The sequence below is a fragment of the Balaenoptera musculus genome, chromosome 15 (assembly GCF_009873245.2).
Source record: "Balaenoptera musculus isolate JJ_BM4_2016_0621 chromosome 15, mBalMus1.pri.v3, whole genome shotgun sequence".
NCBI lineage: Eukaryota > Metazoa > Chordata > Mammalia > Artiodactyla > Balaenopteridae > Balaenoptera > Balaenoptera musculus.
The window spans coordinates 58,177,130-58,203,066 of NC_045799.1; the positions used below are offsets into that span (position 1 = coordinate 58,177,130).

At 49.9% G+C, this 25,937-nt stretch overlaps 1 protein-coding gene across 1 annotated transcript in view; it reads right to left on the minus strand.

Annotated features, from left to right (window-relative positions):
- Positions 1-1,686: 1,686 nt before the first annotated feature.
- Positions 1,687-25,937, minus strand: part of TEKT5 (tektin 5) — a 38,497-nt gene continuing 14,246 nt past the window's right edge. Inside the window, exons 5-7 of the mRNA XM_036826962.1 lie at positions 25,589-25,811; positions 6,114-6,268; positions 1,687-2,104 (exon numbers count right to left, since the gene is read on the minus strand). Of these exons, the coding sequence (XP_036682857.1) occupies positions 1,888-2,104; positions 6,114-6,268; positions 25,589-25,811 (595 nt within the window). The 3' untranslated portion in view covers positions 1,687-1,887. The remainder of the gene's footprint in view (positions 2,105-6,113; positions 6,269-25,588; positions 25,812-25,937) is intronic.

A 25,937-nucleotide genomic window follows, 5' to 3' on the forward strand; every position in this document is an offset into this window, starting at 1 on the left:
TCACAGGTCACCATAACAAATATAATAATAATGAAAAAGTTTGAAGTATTGTGAGAATTACTACAATGTGACACAGAGACACAAAGTGAGCAAATGCTATTGGAAAAATGGCACCAATAGACTTGCTCAATGCAGGGTGGCCACAAACCCTCGATTTATAAAAAACGTATTATCGGCGAACCACAATAAAGCAAAGTGTAATAAAACAAGGGATGCCTGTACTTGGTCATGGCAAAAGTTGTGGAGGTGTTATTTGCTGCTCAGAGTCTGGTCCCTAGACTATCAGCATCGTCAGGGAGCTTGTTAGAAGTTCAGAATCTCAGGCTCCACCCGAGACCTACTGACTCAGAATCTGCATTTTAACAGGATCGCCAGGTGATCCGCACATGCTTTTTAAGGGTTGGGAAGCACCGATGTGAATAGTGAAGCCTGGGAAACACTGACCTCAGCAAAAAGTCAAAGCTATTTGTCCTTCACGATCTGGGCTCATCCAGTCCTTCTAGACGATTCACAGCCTCTCCAAGGGCTTCTCCATCCAGGGCGAAACTTCCTGCCTTAACCCGCGCTATTCCTCTCACCGGAAATACTGCCCTCTTCTGCCTCAACCTTATCATTCAGGACTCAGCTCTAATAGTAAGTTCTTTTTTCTGTTGTTTGAGATGAATTTCACGTAACATAAAGTTAACCACCTAAAGTGAACCCTTCTATGGCATTTAGCCCATTGACAATGTTGTCCAGCCACTTCTACCTAGTCCCAAACTTTCTCGCCACCCCAAAATAAAACTCTGTACCCGCTAAGCAGTCACTTCAATCCCCTCTCCCTGGCAACCGTCCATCTGCTATTTCTATGGAGGTGCCTATTCTGGGCATTTCATATCAATGGAATCATACAATATGTGGCCTTTTGCGTCTGGTTTCTTTCACTGAGTATGATGTCTTCAGGGTTTATCCGGGTTGTAGCAGGTATCAGTGCTTTGTTCATTTTTAATGGCTGAATAACATTCTATTGTGTGGGTAGACCACATTTTGTTTATCTATGAACCCACTGATGGACATTTGGGTTGTTTCTGCCTTGTAACTATTGTGATTAGTGCTGCTATGAACTTTCGTGGACAAGTATTTATCTGTTTTCAATGCTCTTGGTTGTATAACCAGGAGTAGAATGGCTGGGTCGTATGGTGTTTAAATTTCTGAAGCAATGTCCCTTCTTCACAGAGCTTTCCCTCAACCCTGACCTGCTTCCTCCTGCCCCACCATGGAATGAATTTTGCTGCCCCCTTCTCCCACTACAATTTCTAAAAATGTCTAGCAAGGCCAGGATTCAAACCCAGGACTTTTGACTCCAAATCCTATTTTTTTTTGCACGGCCCCACATGGCTGACAGTCACTTCCACCTCAGACTGACCTCGTTTTATAGAACAGGTTCAGGCTGGGAGCTTGTTCAAGGCCACTCGGCTCCTGAGTGACAGCTGGTCTCTGGACTCTCAGCTCCGATGTCCAATCTTTGGACACCATGGTCTCTACTGTGCTCCTAAATGGACAAACAGGTTTAGAAAAGGTGGCCTCTTCCATTCCTGGGGAGGCTGACAACCTTATGATGCTCCTTCACCGAGAGGGGTCACAGTCTGTCTCCTCCTGGGATCAGCCAGGAAGCTGGTTCTGCAACAAGGAACGAGCTCCAGGATCTCTGGTATGGCACATTTATTTAAGCTCTTTATATATATATATATATATATATATATATATATGTATATATATATTTTTTCCATGATAGGAGGAAAGGAAGAAAATGACTCTTTTATTTTGTTTTTCTGACTTTGCAAATTCTGTGCTGTGTAAGGAACGTGCATGGCGCAGGGCACCAGGGGCACCAGGGGCAGCGGCGGCTCAGGGGCAGGTCCCCAGGCAGGCGGTGCTGGGGAAGGTCTTCCTCATGCCCATGCACTTCTCCTTGTCAATGCACAGGGTGTTGGCCTTCACGGCCAGCTCGTGCTTCAGTCGGCACTTGGTCATGACCAGCAGCTGCAGCGTGTCCTGCGTCTCCCGCAGCCTCAGCTTGAGGGTCTGCAGGGTGTCGTCGATGGTGACCACCTCGTTCACGAGCCTGGGGAGAGAGCAGAGGGGAAGGCACGGTTCAGCCAGCCACGCAGCACAGGTCTCCCTTGTGCCAGGAGCCAGGTGGGCAGGGCTCGGCTGGCAGGGAAGACAGAGGTGGAGCAAGCAGACAGGTGAACACACAGCAGAGCTGCTGAGGGCGATGAGTGCAAAGGGAGAAGTAGATGGGATGTTCAGGAAAACAATCTGGCAGTTCCTCAGTTAAACATAGACTTGCCAAAGGACCCAGCAATTCCACTCCTGGGTAGGTACCCACAAGAACTAAAAACAGACACTCAAATACTTGCACAAATACTCGTGGGGCACTAATAACAAGAGTCAACAGGTAGACACAGCCCAAATGTCCATCGACAGATGAATGGATACACAAAATATGGTCTATCCCCACACTAGGATATTACTGAGATGTAATGAAAAGGAATGGGGCAGCGGTACGTGCTCCAACATGGATGGACCTTGAAGACACGATGCTGAGTGAAAGATACCGACACCAAAGCTTATATATTGTCCGATTCCATTTATATGAAATGTCCAGAATAGGCAAATCCATAAAAAGAGGTAGTAGATTAGGGGTTGCCAGGGGCTGAAGGGAGAGGGATAGGGAGTGACTGCTAATGAGGATAGGACTTCCTTTTGGGTCAAATGAATGAAAATGTTCTGGAGCTAGCTGCACATTGTAAATGCACTAGGTGTCACTAATGGTATGTGATTTTATGTTGTGCGTATTTTATCACAATTTTTTAAAAACCCAGATAACAGGGCCCGCCTCATGTAGCTAAGATGGTCAGGTGTGATGTCTGCTCTTGGCACCCATCTCAGGTCCCACCTGTGCCCCGGCTGCTGGGAGTGTTGGCTGCTGATGGCTCCTAGGGCCACACGTCTCCAGGGAAGCCAACGGCTCACCAAGGGGGGTGGGTACACAAGGCCATCCCCTGCCTCAGGGTGGAACCAGCTCCGTGGTGTAATTCATGCTCCAGAGTTCCCCGTGGGATCAGGCTGAAGCAGGGCTCCCCTATCCTGAAGCTCTGCTTCTGTGGGCCCTTCCCAAGGCACCAGGAAAAGCCTTTCTGAGAAGGGAACGTTCGAACTGAGAAAAAAGATGCGAATGAGCTGGCTGTGTAAAGATCAAGAGGGAAGCACTCTACAGCCGGTGATCTAGAGAACTCCGTGCGATGCTGGTAACGTTCTATATCTGCACTGCTGGATCCGGCGGCCACTAGCCACGCGGAGCTCATGAGTAATTGCAGTGCAGCAAGATCAACTGAGGAGCTGGATTTTTCATCGTTTTTCATTTGAAATCATTTAAATGTAAATGGAAGAGCCACCCCCAGCTGATGGCTACTGAATTGGACAGTGTGGCTCTACAGAGAAGAGCACATGCAAAATCGATTGGTCTGGATTTTGTTCTCAGTGCGATGGCAAGGCGTTGGTGGGGCGGTGGGCGCTGAAATGGGGAATGATGTGCTGATTCAGATTTGGGATAACCTCCAGGCTGCTGGGTAAAGATTAGATTGGACGGGGATAAGAGTGGAGGCGGGAGAGAGATTAAGGTTATTTCAATATCCAGATTGAGTGGGTTGAAGAGTGTCCCCCAAAAGATATGTCCAAGTCTGAACCCCAGTACCTGTGAATGTGATGCTCTTTGGAAGAAGGGGTTTTTGTAGATGTAACTGAGTTAAGGATCTTGAGAAGAAATCATCCTCGATTTAGGATGGGCCCTAAATCCAATGACTGGTCTTGTAAGAGAAAGGAGGGGGAGATTTGAGACACAGAGACACACAGGGACGAAGGCCATGTGAAGACGGAGGCAGATGCAGTGATGCAGCTACAAGCCAAGGACCGCCAGCCACCACCAGAAGCCAGGAGAGGGGCCGGGAAAGGATGCTCTCTCAGAGCCCCCAGAGAGAACCAACCCTGTTGGTACCTTGATTTCAGATGCTTGGCCTCCGCAAGTTTGAGAGAATAAATTTCTGTTGCTGTAAGCCACCCAGTTTTGGTAATTGGTCACAGCAGCCCTAAGACAGGAGTATACCTGGTGAGCTGTGACGGTGGGTTGGTTTGGGGGCTGTGCCCTGGGACCCACTGAGGGACAGTGAAACTGTGCTCAGGACTGAAGGACACGCTGCTGGGAGGACTTGGGTTGATATCCCAAGGATGAGCATCCCCACGACACGCCTGAGCTAGAGAGAGGCCACAGAAGCAGCCTGGAGACCCTTCTTCCCTCGGGGCTCTCTTGAGCCGCGCTGTCCAGCGATGGAAATATTCTGTTCCGTGCCCCCAGCCGCACGTGGCTCCTGACCACTTGATATGCAGTTTGTGTGAATTAGGACCTGAACTTTAAATTTTATTTCATTTTAACTAATTTAAATGCAAATCTAAAGGGACTTTCATTCTGAGGAATGGAGGACTGGACATGGAAGGCACCTGCATGCTCAGAGAGGGTCAGGAGAAGAGGGGCCACCTGCAGGAGGAAGAGGAGAAAGGCCCAGAGGTGGTAAGGGAGGGGATGGAGGGACAAAGAACGTAATGCGGGGACGGGGCAATTCAGCTGCTGCAGAAGGCAGACAGCTTGAGTGCTGTTGTCCGCTCGGTTCCCAACACACGTACATATAGTTGTGCACACATACACACATGTAGTACACACACATGTGCTCACACACACATACACATACACTGCCCAGGACTCTTGAGCCAAACACGCCTCACCCATGCTCTCTGTCTGCAGCCCTTGGTGGCACAGTTGGTAGACGGGGAGGCAGGGAGCACGTCCCAGAGCAGGAAGTCCCCCGGGACAACATCTGGTCCCTCCCCTTAAAGCTCGGTTGTGTGTAAGCCTCCCTGGGGTGGACAAATGGGTGATCAGAGCCTCTGCCCCAGGGTTGCTGGAGCCCAACCTGAGCATCTAAGGCGCAGGGGCAGGTGGAGGAGGGGTCAGGAGAGCTTCCCCAACCCCTCACCCAGGACCTGGACCCCACCCAGCCCAGGCGGGGCAGGACCCTGGCCACACGGCACCCACTTCTGGGGTGAAGACCTTCCAGGTCAGCAGCGGGCTGAGCCGGTAGCCAGGCCTTCAAGCTCGAAGCCAGGCGTCGCTTCGCACCCCACCCCCGACACAGCTGGCTTTGCTGTGTCCCACAAGATTATCTCAGGCAGTAACCGAGGCCGTGCAAACCTCAGCGCGTGGAACCACCTGGCGTCTTCTCTCCAAATACTTTCCCTCCTCCTTACTTCTCCAGCGCTCTTCTCCACATCTCAGCTCAGAAGGAAGACAAGCCACTGAGTTGTGGGGGGATTTGTTATGCAGCAAGAGTGAATGAAGACAGTGCCCCCAGCATGGAGGGAACAGAGCAGCCAAGTGACCAGCCCCAAGTCACACAGCATGTTCATGGGAAGCTAATCCCCCATGTCCAACGACCACTTCCTTCCTTGCCCGGTCACCATCCCATTCCAAACCCCTCCCCCAGACTCACAAATCCTGTCTCTGGGGCTGCGTGAGTGTTTTGCCCCTCTCCTGTGAGGAGGCCCTTTGTCAACAGAAGCAGCCCTCCTTAGCTAAGCAGGACAGGCAGGGTTAGGCTATTCCGAGGGCTCTCAGCTGAGAACGTCACAGAAAGGGCGGTGGAGGCTGACTGAGGTGTGGGCTGGGCGCCGCTTTCATGGGAGCCTGGAGAGAGAGAGGGTGACGCCCGCAAGGGCAAGGGCCACATCTCTGGGCTGGGCGGCTCCCTCTTGCTGCTTTTAGGGGACAGCTGGAGGGTTCCCGGAGCAGAACAGAGCTACGAAACCATCCTCACTTAGATGAGAGGGCTGCAGTGCAGGGGGGCGGTCTCCGTGGTGGGGGGGCCATCAAGGGCACCCCCAGAGCCCCAGGCCCCCACCCAGCGCCCTGTGGCGTTGTGGGCCTGGACGTCCTGATTGGTGGAGGGTCCGTTTTCCAGACCCAGGCTTCCTGGCAGCTCCAGAGACCCACCCCTCCCCCGCCGGCCTCCACCACTCACTTGAACTGGGGCATGTCCCTGCACAGCTCCACGCTGGGCCGCCGGGTCCGGCACTCCAGCCTTGTCTGCGCCACCTTCAGTGGGCACTCCTTGGCCATGATGGACCTTTCCAGCAGCATGATGGTGTTCTCCGTCTGGAAGATCTCCTGCAGCGTCTGCAGAGAACATTTGCGGTATCAGAAGGAACCTGATCTTGAACTCAGCCAACCATAAGTACCCCCAGAACCCACTGTTCTCAACAGATGTCACCTCACTGTGGGTGAAACATGCGTTCTCCTCCCTCTCATCACTGGATGCCCTAGATCTGTGAGCAGTTCTAGTTTTCATGGTGCCCCTCCCCTGCGAGAAGGCTCTTTGTGGGTGGGCTGTGCTAACACCCCTCTCAGACTCAGCAGGGCCCAGTGGCAGGGCCCAGTCTCAGCAGAACATGTGCTCTGTTCCTGACAAGCCGAGAAGCTGTACCCTGCCATGGTGCCCCCCAACATCCTTCCTTTGGCTAATCTATTCGTTTGCTGTCTATTTCCCTCACTAGCATGTAAGCTCCCAGAGGTCAGGGGCTTTGCCTCGTCCATTGCTGTATCCCTCATTGCCAGGAACAGAGCTTGGTGTAGAGTGAGGGCTATCAGATAAAATACAGGATGCCCAGTTAAATGTGAATTTCAGACTCACAACAAAGCGTTTTTTATCGTATGTCTCAGCTACTGCCTGAGACATAGTTACACTAAAAAATCATTTGTCGTTGATTTGAAATTCAAGTTTAACTGGACATCCTGCATTTTTATTTGCTAAATCTGGCAACTCATAGTAGGAGCTCAATAAATATTCATTGAATGAATGAATGAATGAATGAATGAATCACAGTGGGATCCAGAAGTCTAGATTTTTAGCTAGCTCCCCAATGGTCCTTATGCACACTGAAGTTTGGGAACAGTGTGCCCTGAATCTTATATGGTCCTGTCCATCTCAGATTTTAATACGGGGAGCAGTACTTACACGTGAGTATGCCAGCGCTCCTGAATGGAGTGGGCACTGCAAGTCTAAAAGACCCCGTCTCGCCTTCAGGGACTTTACAGTCATGTTGTTTTTCTCTTTGCCATGGGCTATGAAATATTCACAAATCATAACAGGTACTGGGATGCCTATTTTAGCTGGGTTGGGCCCATATTCTACGGGCAACAAGAAAATTGCTTAAAAGATGATTTTTTCCAAAGAATTAAAGTCCTGGCTTCCCTATTACCTTAAGAAAAAAAGCCTACAAGGAGAGCATTTCTCTACTTCAAGAGAACAAAAGGATGTCCTTTTCCTCCTGGGGGTGAGATGGAGGCAGAGTTACCTGAGGGCAGGGGGCTGCACTGCCTCTTTCAAAGCCCACCGAGGAGGAAGGCTGACCCCTCACCTGGTCCTCAGTGAGCCACCCAGACCGGAGCGAGGCCAGCCACACGCTGGTTAAACATTATCCCATGAGAATGTTCTGTGCCCGACACGTGGGAAGGTAAACACTCCAGTGAGTGGGGGGAACACCCCTCTTAGAAGCCCTGCGGATTTCCCTCAGAAACCTGCCCTTTGGGTATGCAGCTATGCAGAGCTCAGAAAGCACCACCCCAGCGTACTGTGGAAGAAAATTGAGCCTTCTAAACAGGAGAAATGCTTCTCAGCACCACACTGCCCCGCGTGGAAACAGCCCCCCGACCTACTACCTCGATGGCCCTATTGGGGGGTACCGACTGCTGGGGTTCAGTGAGGGGGACATTACTGAGGTTTGGGCTGCTGGTGGTGCCCAGCCCAGGATGCTTCTCTTTTTCTCGCCAGTAAGGCTGCTGCCGGTGGAACCGAAGCCAGTGGCCTGTGGCTGCGCCTACCTTGGTTTCTCCTGTTTGTTTTCTCCCCTGCCCCTCTGGCCCCCAGCTCGGGGCCTGAAATGTTACCAAAGGCCTATCTCTCTGTTTTTAAAAAAAATTGTATTGAAGTACAGCTGATTTACAATGTTGTGTTAGTTTCAGGTCTGCAGCAAAGCGATTTAGTTAAGTATATTCTTTTCCATTATGGTTTATTACAGGATATTGAATATAGTGTCCTGTGCATACAATAGGACCTTGTTGTTTATCTATTTTACATATAGTAGTGTGTATCTGCTAATCCCAAACTCCTTATTTATCCCTCCCCCCACTCCCTTTCCCCTTTGGTAACCATAAGTTTGTTTTCTATGCCTATGAGTCGGTTTCTCTTTTGTAAATAAGTTCATTTGTGTCATATTTTAGATTCCACATATAAGTGATATCATATGGTATTTGTCTTTCTCTGTCTGGCCTACTTCACTCTCTAGGTCCATCCATGTTGCTGCAAATGGCATTATTTCATTCTTTTTTATGACTGAGTAGTATTCCACTGTATATGTGTACCACATCTTCTTTATCCATTCATCTGTTGATGGACACTTAGGTTGTTTCCCTGTCTTGACTATTGTGAATAGTGCTGCTATGAACATAGGGGTGCATGTATCTTTTTGAATTAGAGTTTTCTCCGGGTATATGCCCAGGAGTGGGATTGCTGGATCATATGGTAACTCCATTTTTAGTTTTTTAAGGAACCTCCATACTGTTCTCCACAGTGACTGCACCAATTTACATTCCCACCAACAGTGCAGGAGGGTTCCCTTTTCTCCACACACTCTCCAGCATGTATTACTTGTAGACTTTTTAATGATGAAAAGGTCTATCTCTTGAGTCTAAAAAAGGGGTTGACATTCATTCACATGCTCAATCATTTCTTCATTCACTCATTAATTTACAGATTCATTGATTCGCTTGTTGACTTCACTGCCGACTAGGCACCTACTGGGTGCTAAGCGCTGTTCTAGGCAGTGGACACAGCAGCGCACAGAACAGGCAGAAAAACCCATCTTCACGGAGTTACATCCCAGTGGATTATTCACCCATTCCTTTGCTCCTGTATGCAACATTTACTCAGCACCCACAAGCCCTTACTATTGTACAACTGCAACCATCTTTACCATCACAGAAGTTCAAGTTCCTTCCTGTCTGTTAAAAACACGTACTGGATGCCTTAGGTGTGCAGGACATTAGGCTTCCAATACATTTCAGTGTCCCGGGAACGCTCGTGTGAGCACAGCAGAGGGACAGGGACACAGCAACACAACAAACGGCAGCTCCTGGAGCACTAAAACCTACTAATTATTTTCCAAACCTGCTGACCACTTCCAGGAGCGTGAGCACCGCCTCCCAGCACTTGCTCATCCCCCTTGATTGACAAAGAGCAGCTGGGAAATCCAGAGACTTCTGCCGGCCACAGGCTCCAGTTACATTTGAACAAGCCTGCTCTGCCTTCCTTATATGTATCTTTCTAGCTACCCTCTACTTCTGGCAAGTGCTGTTGGTTTTCCAGCTGTAGAAGTAATATACATTTTAAACGCCTTGATTGAAACAGAAGTTTAAAGTAAACAACAGCCCAGGTGGCACGGGGGTAAAATCGGGAAGGCCGCCCAGGAGTGACTGAATTTGGAAAACCCTGTATCATACTGTGTGTCCCCCCCTGGGCACCTAGATACAGCAGGTGAGAGAATTGAGAGGGAGCTCCGGAGCTCGGGGGCGGTGATGGTGGAAGGAGGGTGGTAAGGGGCAGGGGCCACCGTGCATCCCCCTGCCCCCCATCTCCTCCTCCGGGCTGGCTTCTGGAGGTGCTGGGGGAGGCGGGGTGGCTGGAACCAACTCTTGGTTTTTCTTCACCACCCCCTGTCCCCACTGGCATTTCTTGGGCGGGCCTGCCTGTGGATTTTCCAGAACAGTAGGGGTTTTCCAGAATTGGCTGCTCTAGAACCCACTGATGACTCACACCCAAGGCAAATCTGCCCAGGTGGGTCTATACTGTGACATAAAGGTTCTCCGGAACCTCCTGTCCAGCCTCTGTCACTCACTGTCAGGGTCCTCTTCACTGCAAGGGAGAAAAAAGATACACACACACTCACACACACACACACACACACTCCGTCATGGCGGCAGCCCCTGATGCCCACCCCAGTCCTGCCAGCCTGTGAACCTCCAAAAGCCCTGGGGGCAGTGACTCACTCCAGAAGTTTGAGGAGTGTGACCCCCAAGGGCCAGGAGGCAGAGACCACATGGGCTGACCAGAGGCAGGGGCTGGAGACAGAATAGCCTTGACCTTCATGCTCAGGAGGAAGCTGAAGTGCCAACACCGAGCTCTGAGCTCCAGGACAGCCTGGTCCCTAGACCCCAAATTCCATGATAGCCCCTAGGAGAACAGCCTGAAGTCTGAGGGTGACCCACACATCCCAGCATGTCCACTCCCGGTATATACTGGAGGAGCCCAGGACCACTAAAGAATACACATGTCAAGAAGGTTCAGTGAGCTGGCAGCATCTGGGTGCCCATGACCATGGAGACAGACACATTATAAAACGGTAAAGGAACAGATGGAGGATTTCGGCAGCCAACAGATGGAGAGCATTAACCTCACATGGGAACAACGGCAGGTCTTTAAAATGATGCAAGGTGAGAAAGCCAGGAAACAATGAGCTATTTTATACAATCCCTTTTGAGAAAACTAAAAATCCATGCACATACAACGGTCATCCACATTTTGTAAGAACACATTTAAATCAACAGGTCCATATTCATTCAGTTAAAGAGGTCATATTCACTCCTTTAATGACCATTCATTAAAATGGTCATCTATGGAAAGTCATCTATGGGAGAAAGGGAGTGACCACAAAGAGTGGGGATAAAAGGGAGTAAAGAAACGAGGGGCTTTGTACAAACATATGTGCCAGGAACCAAGGAGTATGATAAGCTCACCTCTCTTCAACAGGGTCAAAAGGGAAGAAAATCCCCACAATCCTACCAGATCTAAGGTTTCCTTTTAAAATAACTTTTTAAGTTTTTTTTAAGGGAGCAATTCAATTAAGGACAAAATACTATCTAATAGTAAAGGGTCTTAATTCTTAAATTTGTTTGCGCATTAGCATTACCTTGAGAGTTTTTAAAACTGTGGATGCCCGCCCCCTGCAAAAGGTTCAGATTTCATTGGTCTGGGGTGCAGCCTGGGTGTCAGGCTCATCCCTTCACTCCCTTCCGGTTGTGGCTAAAATGCTCGGAAGGCCTTCCCTGATCATTTCCTTTAAAATTATAACCCCCAGGAATTCCCTGGCAGTCCAGTGGTTAGGACTCCACGCTTTCACTCCCAAGGGCCCGGGTTTAATCCCTGGTTGGGGAAGTAAGATCCCACAAACCTCGTGGCGCGGCCAAAAAAAAACCCTAAAATTACAACCCCCAAACCGGCCAGCACTCCCAATTGTCCAAACCCTGCTTTATTTTCTTTATAGTCCTTACACCTTCTGACATACTGAGCTTTACTCATTAATGTTGTTTATCACCCCCACTAGAGAGTAAGCTCCACGTGGGGAGGGATTTTTGTTTTACTCACTGCTGAATCCCCAGTGCCTAAACCTATCAATGCCTGGGACACAGTAATAATAATAATAATAATAACAACAACAACAATATCATCTAACACTTAAAATAGTGTTTACTGTGTGCCAGGCATTTTGCTAAGGGCTTTGCGTATATAGACCAATTAGTAGGTGCTTAATGAACACTTCCTCCCTGGATGGACCAGTACACACCACGGGGTGTTTGGTTAAGAAGAGAGCACAGACGTTGGCACTAGACGGCCTGAGTCTCTCCAAATCCCAGCCCCAGCACATCCAAGCTGGGTGACCTTAGGCGTGTCCTAGGCTCTCTGAGCCTTTCTAATAAAACGGGGATCATAGCCATTCCCACTCCATAGAGTAGAGGTGAGGCCATTAGTGCCAGGCCTGGGAGAAGGAGCTCTTAGCAAGTGTATAAACCCCTTCACTGCAGGCACACAAAGCTGGTGACACTCACACTCATTTGCAGTAACTTGAAAAGCATTGGTACCAAGTCCTGCTCTTCCCAAAGCAAGCGTGTACCTGTGTGTGTGTGTTTCTCCCACAAACACACCCTGGAAAGTGCCATGAGGAAGTCATCCTGCCCCTTCTCCCATCTTTCCTTGGCCAGCTGGAGATCTCTTTCCCTCCTTCCCTCTCTTCCTCTCTCCCCAGTCCCTAAGCTGGGGAAGGGCTGCCCTGAGCCCCAGAAGCCCCCTCTCCCAGAGTCCCCAGGGATGTTAGCCTTTCTGCTCCCACAAAACCAAGGAAGTAGGGGGAAAGCGGCTCCTGGGGCAGGGCGCAGGCTGGCTCACCGGAGCAGCTGGGCGGGCCGCTGTGGGATTGTCCCAGGGGGTCACCCCACGGGAGGAGTGTCAGCAGCCTTGGCCGGAAGCTGGAACTCAGTTGGGAAGGAGGGGGTGGGAGTGGAAGGGTCACCTCACTCCCCTCCCCAGGCCTTAGCTCTGGGCCCCGTGTGCTTCAGGCTGCCTGCCAGTCAAGGCTGTGAGACTGTTCTAAGCCTCCCACATGCCGTGCATGGGGGAGCGGGGAGGGCAGGTCACTTCAGCTCACTGAGTCCCTCCGTGATCACACAGCTCTAGGTTCAAATTCCAGCTCGTGCTTTTCCCCGCTGTGTGACCTTCAATGGGTCACTTAACCTCTCTGTGCCTCATGCAATCACGCATTCAATATCCACTGAGCCCTTCACTCAGTAGCCCCTTCTATGGGGCCAGACACTGTGCAGGGCGCTTGTTCTCGTGTCTGTAAAGCCAGTACGACAATAACAACTCACCCAGGTTGCTGTGCGGATTAAATGAAATAACGTGTATGAAGTGCTTAGTGCGGTGCTGGCATATGCCATGGGCTGTCCTGCCTCCCCACCCTACCCCCAACTCCCATCCTGCAATGTTCAGTCTGTTAGGAGATTTTTCCTCTATGATCGTTGGCCTTTTTTTTCTTTTTAATGTCAGGCAATCTGAAGAAACTCAGATTCGTTTGACAGAGTTTGTCTTTGCCTGCAGCTTCAGTTCCCTCAGACCTCCCGTCCAGGGCTCAGGGTCAACCTCCATCAACCCACTTCTTTGGGCGTAAGGGGTCAAGGCAGGGGTCACCTGCGCAATCGAGGAGGACCATCCTCTTTCTCAGCCTCTGGAATGGGGCTCAGAGGGTAGTCAGCTCAAGGCAGAAGGTGGGCCACATCCCCCCAACCGCCACCAGCCTGGGGAACCAAAGGTCTTTCTTTTAACAACCCCTACCCGCTCCGCTCCAGGCAGATTCCCAGCCACAGCGGCCTCCATGCAGGCTCTTGGAGGTAAGAGCCCTGGGCGGGAAGTCAGGACACTAGGTTCCTGTCTAAGCCCCAGCGCAAACCAGCTGTGGCGCTCACACCCCACTCAGAGCCCTGGGCTCATCCAGTGAATGAGGACTCGAGGCCTGTCTTCCTCACTGGCTAGGGCACTGCAAGTGCTCCCAGACCACGTACATGCTCTAACCCATCACCCATCAGCCCCGCGTGCCCGGAGCCCCTGCCTCTGAGATCCGGCCTGAGAGCTGTCAGCCGCAGGTATGGCTGTGTGTGTGTGTGTGTGTGTGTGTGTGTGTGTGTGTGTGTGTGTGATTTTGTTTTTAAGTCTTCAAGTCAACCCCCCTCAGATGGCTGGGAGTCCCAAACACGCAGCCTTCCGGAGCCTTTTGAACATGCTGTAGACACTGGACACGTCTTTCTGTAAAGATCTGGGTGGTAGAGATTTAGGCTTTAGGAGCCATATGGTTTCTGTCACAGCGGCTCAACTTGGCCACTGCAGTGCAGAAGTAGCCCCGGACAATACATAAATGTATGGGGGGATCTGTGTTTCAGTAAAACTTTATTTACAAAAACAGGCAGGGGCGGGGTGCAGATTTGGCCCTGGGGCTGGTAGTTTGGCGCCCCTGCTGTAGTCCCTCACAGAGGAAGTCCTGACCCCGCTAAGCAGCCCATCGCACACAAGGCTGCAGCTCCTCCAAGCTTTCCCACGTTCAGAGAGAACAGTTTCTCTAGCTCCTTGCTACTCAGGGTGTGGTCTGTAGACCAGCATCACTGGATTCTGAGCGCTTGGCAGAAATGCAGACGCCCAGGCCCTACCCCAGACCTACGAAGGTTCTGTGCATTTTGACAAAACGCTCAGGTGATCACAGGCACATTAAAGTTTTAAAGCAGAAGGACATGGTCATGTTTGTAGTTTGAGGCAAATCTCTCCGGCTGCCATTTGGAGGGTGGACAGAGGGGACAGAGGAGGGAAGAAGATGGCCAGTGAGGACCTGAGAGGCAGGAGGGCCCACACCAAGGCAGGATGGGGAGACACAGAAGGAACGAGTTCACAGGAGTATACAAATGGCAAAATGGGGAGCACTGGCTGGAGTGTACCAAGGGAGGAGGGGCCAGCCCCTAAAATCAGGAGGAGCCTCCAGCCTGTGCTCAAGTGCCAGCACCACAGGACTGAGCACGTGGCCTTGGCAAATTGCCAAGCCTCTCAGAGCCTCAGTTTCCCCATCTGTATAATGGAGATAAAAACAGTATCTACCTCAGAGGGTGACTGCAAGGATTGATTTAGGTACCCCATGTTTAGCACACTGGCTGGCACCTAACAGGCACTCTATAGACCTCAGCACTTTCTATCCATCCATCTATCCATCCATCCATCCATCCATCTATCCATCCATCCATCCATCCATCCATCCATGTATCCATCCATCTACCTATCTTCTACCTTTTATCCTTTCTTTTTTTTTTTAAGTCAAACCTTAATGCCAGGAGACCAAGGCTTCTCAGTCTTGGCACTATTGACATTTGGGGCTGGGTTATTCTCTACTGTGGGGCTGTCCCATGCACTGTAGGATGTTTAGCTGCATCCCTGGCCTCTACCCACTAGATGCCAGTAGCACCCCCTACCAAGCCGTAATAACCAAAAATGTCTGTAGACGTTATCAGATGTCCTCGGGGTATAAAACTGCCCGTTGGAAGGCCACCGATCTAGTGGTTATTATTATTGTTGTTGTTGTTAGGCTGTGGTGGTGGGAGTGGGGGAGATGTTCACATTAACTTAAAGAATGAACTCTAGAGCAGAACACCTAGATTCAAATCCTGGCTCTGCCATTTACTTGCTGCAGTGGGTGGGGCTGGGGGACTCTAGGAAAATACTTGTCTTCAGTTTCCTCATCTGTAAAATGGGGCTAATAGTAATCCCTTCTTCATGGGGTTGTAGGAGGGAAGATGAGTTAATGTTAGAAAAGCACTTAGAACTCTGCCTGCACAGAGTAAGGTTAATGTGTCTTTTGTGGTGATGGCGAATTTTTTTTCTCTCTCCTGCTACTTGTAATCGGATGGTAAACTAGACCGTGATCATCCACCCTCAGACCTTGTTGGGGTCCCCGGTGTGGGGAAAGGGTAGGGTCTGAGCTGGAAATGGTCTGTGGTCTTGAATTGGGTGTGAAAAGCACTTGCCAGGTCTGCCTCGGACGAAACCAACCTCGGCTCAGTGGAAAAGGGCGCTGATATTCCTGGCTGGAGTAGAAATCCACCCAAAGCCTTTGAAAGGGGGAATGTGTTTGGCAGAGTTGTTGGCCGTGTAAAACTATCGGCCTGCATCTTGTCTTGTGACAGTAGAGAAAGCTTCTAGGCTTTCTCTAGGGCCAGGAAATTATTTTTGATGTGGAGGGAAAAAACAGATTTAGCAGTTCCAGCCGGCTTTGGGCTTCTGGATGCTTTGTGCAACCTTGCAAATTTATTGTTTTCCAAATTGCATGAAGCCAAGGGGTTTCCAAGGAGATGCCTGGCTCAGTGCGGCTCCCCCAGCTTAGGAAGGCAGCTTGGAATCCTTTTTTTTGGTCAAACGGTGGAAGATTTTCAAGCGCAGCCAAGCCCAGGGGCAAGAACTAGTTGAGGAGGGCTCCAGAGGGACTTGGCCAGAAATGCAGGGCGTGAGAGGGCCAGAGCATTTTTTTTTTTTTACCATTTTTATAGTTAATAGTCAAACTCGGCACTCCTGACATTTGGGGCCACAACTTCTTTGTTGCGGGAGGCTGTCTCGTGCATTGCGGTGTTTAGCAGCGTCCCTGGGCTCTACCCACTACCTATCTGGTAGCAGCACGCTGCCCCCCGCAAGTTGTAACAAACAAAATGTCTCCAGACATCGGCAAGTGCCGCCGGGCAGTAAATTCAGCCCTGGTGAGGATTACAGCTCTGGAGGAGAGATGTTGAGTCAACCCTGCTCGCAGTTGTTTCCATCTAGAGGCGGCCAGCTGCCTTCAGACAAGGCAGGGCCAATACAAACATCAGCCGCTCAAAGGCCATCTGGGGTCAGGGGTCCTGAAAGTCCTGGAGGGCTCTGGAAAGTCCTTGAGGGGTGGGGGCTCCCTGCTAGAGAGGACACTTGTATGATTCTGTGAAAATTCGTGGAAATCCACTAGCTCAGGCCCCCCGGGCTCTTCTTCTTAATGCTTATCACAATTTTTAATTAATCATGTATTTACTTATTTTTTTTAAAATTGGTCTCTCCCACTAGAACATAAGCCCCCCTGAGGGCAGGGATCATTGTACCCCCAGCTCCTAATTCAGAGTCTAGCACACAGGATGTGCTTAGTAAATACCTCTCAGGGAGGGAGGGAGGAGGGAGGAGATTAGAAAACATTTGTTGCACGTCTACACCTGGGAGGCACATCCGGAGAACTGGTTAAAACTCGGATGGCTGGACCCCAGAGTTTCTGATTCAGAAGGTCCAGGATGGGGCCCAAGAACGTGCACTTCTAACAAGTTCCCAGGTGATGCTGATGCTGCTTGAGACCAGGGACCACACCTCGAGAACCACTGGTCTGAACTCTGAACCTTTAGTTCTCAATCTTGGCTGGGGAGTTTAAAATGTTGGATGCCCAGGCCACACCCCAACCAATTAAATCAGAATCCCTAGAGATCGGGGTGATTCCAATGTGCGAGGGTTGAGAACTGCTTAGCTGTACCTTTTCTTTCAATCCTCGCAGGATTATTCCTCTCTCAGAGATTAGGAAACCGAGAATCAGAGGAGTTACTTTACCAAATTCAACCCTGGTCTTTTGATTCCAGAGGCCATATTCTTTCAGTCACTTTGTTTGTCCCTCCCCATCAGCGGGTTATAAATCAGACCACAGTTTTGTTTTTTGGGTGGTTGTTGTTGTTGTTGGTTTTTTTTTTTTTTTATCATTTTTATAGTTAATAGTCATTGAGCACTTACAAGGTGACCAGTCCAGTGTGGATGCTCTTATTCTCAGAGCAAATATTTGCCAACCATTATTGCTCCCATTTGACAGAGGGAGAAACTGAGGTACAGAGAGGTGGGGCAATCTGATCTTGGTTACATGGCCAGGAAATGCTAGAGCCAGAATTGAACCCAGCCATCTGCACTGCACTATGGGGCTCACATGTGGGAGAAGAGTGTCAAGATGGAAGAGGAATCTGGACCAGGATGAGGCAAGCATATGTGGAAGCCAGGAGTATAGGTGAGGCTGGGCAGCAGGTCCTGAGTAGGCAAGGAGCTGAGGACCCAAAAGTGAACAAGTCACAAATTGGAAGAAACTAGGAGACTGCTGGGACACACCCATACCCAGGAGGTGCCAAGGCAACCCTCTGCCTCCGCCAGGCTTGCATCTTATATTCTTCTTGTCTCAGCAGCAACCAGTCCCGGTGATTGCCCCACCCAGGGCTTCCAAAGCATATGATTGGCTAACACCAACTGCAGAGGGCAGTAATAGCTTCCTTGAGTATCAGTGGTTCATAAAGTGAGCTCCAAACTACCTCATTTGCACTGTCCTCAGCTCCTACCCGGGCCATGCTGACCCACGCTCATTTTTGGCCCCCTCTGCCGTCTGGTCCCTCCAGCATCCTGCATTTGTTGGCTGCCTTCCCAGCTCTGGACCTTGGCCCTGTTTCCCTGATCCCAGCCGTTCCTCTCTCATTTGGCACAGTGTCACCGCGGACAGACAGCGGTGACCCAGCACCCCCGCCCCATCATCTCGCCATTTCACAGCCCTCAGAACTGCCTGTATCTGAGCTCTCGTGGACCCCTCAACCGGGTGTCCCCAGGCCCATAGCTCCCAAGTACAGTGATGAGACCTGAGCCCACATGACACCAGGGAGCCTTTGATTCCTCTTGGTACTAAGGTGAGCATCAGGCAGAGAGACCTACTGAACACAGCCCCGAGGCCTTTCCTGAGGGTTACCTTGGAAACCCTCTACATACCCACACACCCAAGCATGTCTGAACAATTATTTAGTCTACTTCTTTAAATCAACTCCCTTTTCAGCCTTGAACAAATGTATTTGAAATGGCATCTTTATATCATCGCCACACATGGAAAATGAGTATCTCTTGCCATTGATAGAAAGTACCATCACAGTAGACAAGATGGAAAGAAAGACCTTGATTCTAAGTTCTGTTGTCTTTCAAAGGTTCAGTGCCAGCTTGAGGCTTGAGGCCTGGCCGGAAAGGGGGATTCCCAAACAAAAGAGAGATGGCAAAGACAGATTAGCGTCACATCAAGCCTTGTTCCTCGACACTAGTGGAAGGATTGATGGAGGGAACTTGAAACGAGAACTTTCTCACTAGGATGCAATGGTGTTTAAGCCCTGGCCCGGCCCCTCCTCACCAGAGGCAGGCGGGCTGGCTCCACATCCCCTGGGCTGGGCTGGTTTTAGAAACGAGCCGTCAGGAGCTTGTCTGCGGGCACTGGTGCTGGAAGGGATCCGGCTGCTTGCAAAGCACAAAAGCTTTTCCCACTCCACCACGGGTTCCAGGCCTCGCTGGACAAACAGAGGGGCTGACGGCAGGCGCTGGGGCCCTCAGATGACGACTGCGGGCCCTCACCCCACAGACACACGCCTTCCTGCCCTGGCGCTGCCTCCTGGGGCAGGAGAGGTTCTGCTGGTGTTAATGACCAATTGGAAGTCGAAACCCCAAAGAAACTTCAGAGTAAAAGCAAAACCTTTCAAGGGGAAAACTCAGAGCCCCTCTGGGTTCTCTACAATCCTTTCCAGGCCTGGATGCTTTCTTGCATTTCCTCCGATGCACAGAGCAGAACGTGCCAAGGTACAAGCCTGCTGGGACCAGGCAGGTGATGCAAATGTGCAAAGGGGGCCGTGAGGGAAGGCGGAGGGGACTGAGCCAATCGGAGAGCCCGGGCCCTGTCCAACGAGGGGCTGTGGCCATTCAACTCCTGTTTGCTGCTCCCCTGTAGGAAAGTGGGCTCGGAGTTGCTAGAGCCACCCATTTTTCCAGAGATTCTAGAAATCTGAACTTCTACATAAAATCTCCATTTTTTACCAAGATATTAAAAAAAAAAAAAACCCTGAGAATGCATAGAGAGGTATGTATGTGAATGTTCATAGTAGCTTTATTGGTAACAGCCCCAAACTGGAAACAACCCTAATGTCCATCGACAAGTGAATGGATAAACAAATGGTGGTGTGTGGATACGATACATACCAGGGGTGTATACATACAATATGGTATCCATACAAGACATACAAGACACAGGAATAAGAAGGAACGAACTAGGAATCTCGACTACGCTGAGTGAAAGAAGACTAATGAAAAAAGAATGGCTAGGGTATGGTGCCCTTTATGTAATTATTCTAGAAAATGCAAACTAATCTGCAGTGACAGCAGATCAGCGGTTGTGTTGGAAATGCGGGAGGGAGAGATGACAAAAGACATAAGGAAACCTTTTCATATGTTCACTACCTTGATTGAGGTGGTGGCTTCACGACATATATGTGTTAAAGCTTCTCAGATTCTACACTTGAAATACGTACAGTTAATTATGTGTCAAGTAAAAATAGAGCTGTTAAAAGACAAATGTGAGAGGCCAAATAATATGTGGGTCAAGTTTAACCCCTGGACTACAAGTGTTTATCCCCTGATTTAAAAACCAATCCGTCTGCATTACCTTAGACTTCACTGAGCACCATGCATTTCGGGAGGCGCTGCCACTGCAAAGGTGAGGGGTGCCGAGAAATTCTCATGACAGCAGTGGTGCAGACAGCCCTGGCCACGGTGAAGATGGTGACCCAGGGACACCAGCAGAGAGAGCCTGTCACCTGCATTCTCCAGCTAAACTCTCAAGGTTTTCTGAAAAATCTAAAGCAATTGAACTTTTTCTCTCTGTCAATCTAGTCGGCCTATTCAAGTATCGAATGCCCTCTCAACAAGCTGCCAGCTAAACAGTTGGCTACATCAAAAGCAAACAGAGCCATTAAGAACACAGCAATGGTCCAGGCAAGAGATGGTGGAGGCCTGGGGCAGGGCAGAAGCAGAGGAGGGAATGGGGAGTGAGGAGATTCTGAAAGAACCAACAGGATTTGCTGGTGGAGGGGATGTGAGGTGGGAGAGAAAGAGGAACATCCAAGTGGACTCCAGAATTTGAGATTGAGCCCCTGGAAGCTTCTGGAAGCATCTGGAAGTGAGAGCCACCAGCTGAGATGGGGGTGGAGCTCCAGGTGGAGGAGGCAGGAGGGTGAAAGTTGGCTCCTATTTGCTACAAGAAAGCCTACAGCTTGCAGGGGGCGGTGTGCTGTTGAGAGGAAGAAGAGAAATCCGACTCATCTCTCCAACAACCCAGTCGAGGCCGCGCTTCTGGCTTATCCTCCCCAGCTCCTAACGTCATTTGCCCCGACCACATTAATAACCAAGATGGAAAAATGAGACTTTGATTCAAGGGCACGCACCCGGGAGGGGCGGCAGAAATCCCAGAGGGGTGTTTGCATCTTCGAATTCGGGGGAAGATCTGTGCGATGGGCCGAGCGGGTCTGATCCCTCGAGGGAGGAATGGCTGGGCTTGGCTGGGAAGCTTGGAAGCAAAATGCAATTAGAGAAAATCTGATTAGAATTGGATGACTGTGGCTTGCCTTTTTGAAGGATTTGGTTCCCCCAGTATTTTGAGTTTGGAAGAGAGAGGCAGGAAGAAGGAGGGAAAGAAGAGAAGGAGACAGCTTCTTTGTCAAAGCCAACTCGCTTTACAACCTGCACTCTGCCTTACCTCCCACCGGTGGTATTGGCAACTTCCTGAGGCTGTTCAACGTGCATATGCTCAGGCCCAACCCCAGACCTGCTCAATCAGAATCTGCATTTCGATGCAGTCTCCAGGTAACATGGGTGATTACTGCACACAAAGTAATATTTGAGATGCACAGGTCTACTTTGCTCTTCTCCAACAGTCACGTTTTCACCTACCATCCTTACCATTATGGCCATATCCCCTCACACCACTTGTGACATGATTAACAATCTTTTCAAGTCAATTGGCTTTTTAAAAAACAAAAAAACCAAAAAAAAACCTTAAATGCATTTGTTTAAAAATAAAACTTTATATCACTATTATCAGTGGAAAATCAGCATCATTTGCCATAATGGAAATAACCATAAAAATGCACGAACAAGATGAAAGTAAAACCATGTGATTGAAACTCTGGCTGGATACAGCTGCCTGCCCAAAGCTCTCAGCCTGAGGCCGGCGCTCTCTGTTTAAAAGGGAGAGCAGACAGGGTTAAAGAGGTGAGGAAGGCAGTCTAGTATCCGATCAAGACTTTCCTTTTGAGAGCATCACAAGGATTGAAAAAGGACTGAAGAAGGAATAACTTTCTCACTGTGTGATTCGGTGATATTAACGCTGCGTCCGTGTAACACACCTACTGTCATTTCCCCTGCTGGGGCCTCGTTCCCACAAGTGTAGAATAAGCGCTGTGCTATAGCAGCGTCCCTGCCCCCATGCCCCCTCCCCCCAGGTCCTTGCATCTTGCCCTCCACATTGAGTCTTCTGCTAAAAGGCACCTTGGCCTGGGCAATTGGATGCAGGGTACTTATGCTTATCTGGAGACATGTCCGTCCCCCACCTCCCACCCCCCCACTGGGCCCCTGGTTCTCAGGAACCACCCACTCTGTGGCCATCAACTGCTTCAGCCCAAAGAGGTCACCAGCCCTTCTTTAAGCGGTGGTCAATATGACTGGTCGAGGGCTTCCCTGGTGGCGCAGTGGTTGAGAATCTGCCTGCCAATGCAGGGGACACAGGTTCGAGCCCTGGTCTGGGAAGATCCCACATGCCACAGAGCAACTGGGCCCGTGAGCCACAATTACTGAGTCTGCGCGTCTGGAGCCTGTGCTCCGCAACAAGAGAGGCCGCGACAGTGAGAGGCCCGCGCACCGCGATGAAGAGTGGCCCCCGCTTGCCACAACTAGAGAGAGCCCTCGCACAGAAATGAAGACCCAACACAGCCATAAATAAATAAATTTAAAAAAAAAAAAAAAGTGTCTTCTCTTTGGGAGACCATTTGAAAAAAAAAAAAAAAAAATATGACTGGTCGATACCCCAAGGCCCCAAAGTGTGAGGACACAGGACAAGTTACAAGGCTTGGGGCATGGCCTTGGGGATAGAACCCCAGGATCATGGTGAACATGACCAAGACAGCCAAGGCTGTCTACGCAGCCCTAAACCACTGGGGCATTCAAAGTCTGCATGGGGAACTGTGGAGACCTGGCCTTTCAAAGTGGATTCCTATGACCACCTGGGCAATAATTGCTTTGCAGCACAGGTAGGGATGGGGGCCTAGAATTTTCCAGAAATGCCTCTTGCCAAGGGGAATCAGGCCAAGCTCAACAATTAACAGTTGAAATTTTAAAGAGAGCATTTCAAATCCTCCATCTAAAGCAAACTGTTGAAAGGTGAAATGGTTGCTATATATTTATTTTCATTATATCAACTCTTTCCTTTACTATCTTAGAAAAACACTATGTGAGATGGTCACCAACCAGAAGACAAGTGAAACGTCAGTCGTGTCATGTTGGGGTCTGGTGTATTTCAAATGGGTGCTCACTTATTTGCAAAGCAGCTGGTTATTAAATAATGGCTATTAATAAAAATCCACGTGGTAGCAAAAACTCTGTGATCAGCAGTGATGAAGCTGGTAGTAATAATTCAAAACTTCCGTGGAGAAATGTGGGTAGGGAAAAGGGTATGCGCCCCACCCCACCCAGAAGATCCGTTTTCTCTCCATCAATAATATTAATACTTACAGTTACCTTTTATTGAGTGTTTACTGTGTGCCAAGCACTCCACAGAGATCAACTCACTAATCCTTACACTATCGTCACCAAGTAGGAATTCTTACTCCTTGTTACACAGATGAGAAACCAGCCACCAAGTCCCACCAAAGAACTTGCAAAGGAGTTCCCAAGTCACCTCCAGGCCTCAGACTCATGTGGTAAAACTTGACAATGAACTGTATTTGATCCACTATAGGAAATGTCTCATTAAAAGAAAACACTTGCACAACAGCCAAAAGGCGAAAGCAATCCAAGCGTCTATCGAGGAATGAATGGATACACGGTATATACATCCACGGAATATCGTTCAGCCTTACAAAGGAAGGACATTCTGATGCAATCTACAACACGGATGAACCTTAAAGACATTGTGCTAAGTAAAATAAGCCAGACACAAAAGGACAAATACTGTATGATTCCACTTATATGAGGTACCTAGTCAATTCAGAGACAGAAAGTAGAACTGGTGGTTGCCAGGGGAGAGGGGAATGAGGAGTCATTGTTTAATGGGTACAAAGTTTAAACACAGGGTTCTTTTCACTTTGGGAAGATGAAAAATTGTTCTAGAGATGGATGGTGGTGACATTTGTGCCACATGTGAAGATACATAACACAGAACTCTACACTTAATAATGGTTGCTATGGACTGAATGTCCGTGTCCCCCCAAATTCAGATACTGACACCCAACCCCCATTGTGACAGTATTAGGAGGTGGGGGTCTAAGGGAGGTGATTAGGTCATCAGCTCATCAATGGGATTAGTGCCCTTATGAAAGAGACCTCAGAGAGCTCCCACACCTCTCTGCCATGTGAGGACACAGGGAGAGGACAGCCAGCATCCATGAACCAAGAAGCGGGTTCTCACCAGACACCACGTCTCCCCGCACCTCGATCCTGGACTTCCCAGTCCTCAGAAGTGTGAGAAATAAATTTCCGTTGTTTATAAGTCACCCAGTCTATGGTATTTTTGTTATAGCAGCGCAAACGGACTAAGAAATGGCAAATGTTTCGTTATGTATATTTTATCACAATAATAGAATGATTTTTTCAAGGAAAGGAAGAAAGAAAGAAGGAAGGAAGGAAAGGGAAGGAGGGAAGGGAAGGGAGGAAAGGATGGAAGGAAGGAAAGGAAGGAAGGAAGGGAGGGAGGGGGAGAGAGAGAGAGAGAGAAAGAAAGGGAGGAAGAAAGGAGGGAAGAAAGAAAGAAAGAACCCGCAGGAGGTCCCTGTGCTTGCTCCTTCCTCCAGCCTCCTCCCACATTCATCCTCTTGGGAACACTCGCCCCACCCCGTCCTCTGGCTGCCTAACTCCTTATCCATCAGCTCTTAATGTAAATGTCACCTGCCTGTCTGATCTACCTGGTGTAAGAACTCCAGGAGAATCTCTGGCGAATCTCCTTGCTTCCTCTCTCATTAACACTTATCACAACCTTGCAATTATTTTAGAGAAACTTGTGTCTTTTCTGTTTCTCCATACCCCAGGCCAAAGGGTGGCCTATGTGGGTGGGCTTAGACTGCCCCTGTAACTTCCATTAAACCCTGCCTGCAGCCCACTAAACCTCCCCAAATATATATACAGTAAAAAGGGGTACTGTTTTGCAAGTTCAGGTTCAAGACTAGTCCCCTGTCTCCCCACCCCCTTCCAACCAGATTGTCATCCCTAAGTCCTTCCTGCATATAAATTTTGCAGCCACCACTGCTCCCCGACCAGAACATAAATCCCCTGAGGACAGGGACCAGGGGACTGTTTGTGTGACTCCTCTTTTCATTCCAGTCCCTAGCACAGCATCTGGCACCCAGTAGGTGCTCTAAATTGAGCAGAGAGTATAAATTGCATGCAGAGAGGACTCCCCCAGGGGTGGGAAACAGCATGACGTGTTCAAATACAGGAGCAGGAAAAGGGCACGTCAGTGTGGGAACAGCAGGATTTGGTGGCAGGATTAGGCTGTCCTTCCCGCTCCTCAAATTCAAAAAGCACCCCACCCCTCCTGATGCTCTTGAAGCCTTTGAAGGTCAAGAGGTTACATTTCCAAAGATGCTGATGTGGGCACATAAGACCTGCTCAGACCCGTTTCCTGGGGCTCCGATATTGGCACCCACCCTCGTCGGTCACGCTTGGCCACATGCGCTCAGATGGAGAAAAGAGACCTGGGGGCCATCAGCAACACCTTTGGGTGTTGCTGTGATAGCCAGGCCAAGCTCCAAGCTCCACCATCCAGTGAGCAAGGAAGATTTACCCCCAAGACGCTGGAATCCCCCAAAGGAAGCTCACAGCCTCTGCCCCCTTTTGGGTGGACAGGCTCATAGACCGTGGGTTGCTGGGACCATTTCAGCAGCAGCAGCGGGGCGGGCAGCTTGACCAGAAGCTGCTGAGACCCAAGGGCGAGGGCCGGGGGCCTCATGGACGGTGGTCCCCACAGGCACCTCGCTTACCTTAGCCAGCTGCGTCTGCAGCTTGTTCTTCACGTCTGTCACCTCGGCGATGCGGGCATTGAAGGCCAGATTGGTGTTGGTAAACTGCTTCCACATCTGATCCAACAACACGTCGAAGAGGTTCTGGGCCTCCTCCCGCAGCCGGACAGAGTTGGCCCGCATGTTCTGCGAGTGCCTGATGTTGTCGTTACTGAACTTGGCCCATGTCTCGGGCACGGAGATCCTGCAAGAGGCAAGAGCGCGAACTTACCAGGCGAGGAGTCGGGGGTCTCTGGCAGGCTTGGAGATCGCTGAATCCGGGGGTTCCCAACCTTGGCACTTCTGACATTTGGGTCAGGATAATTCTCTG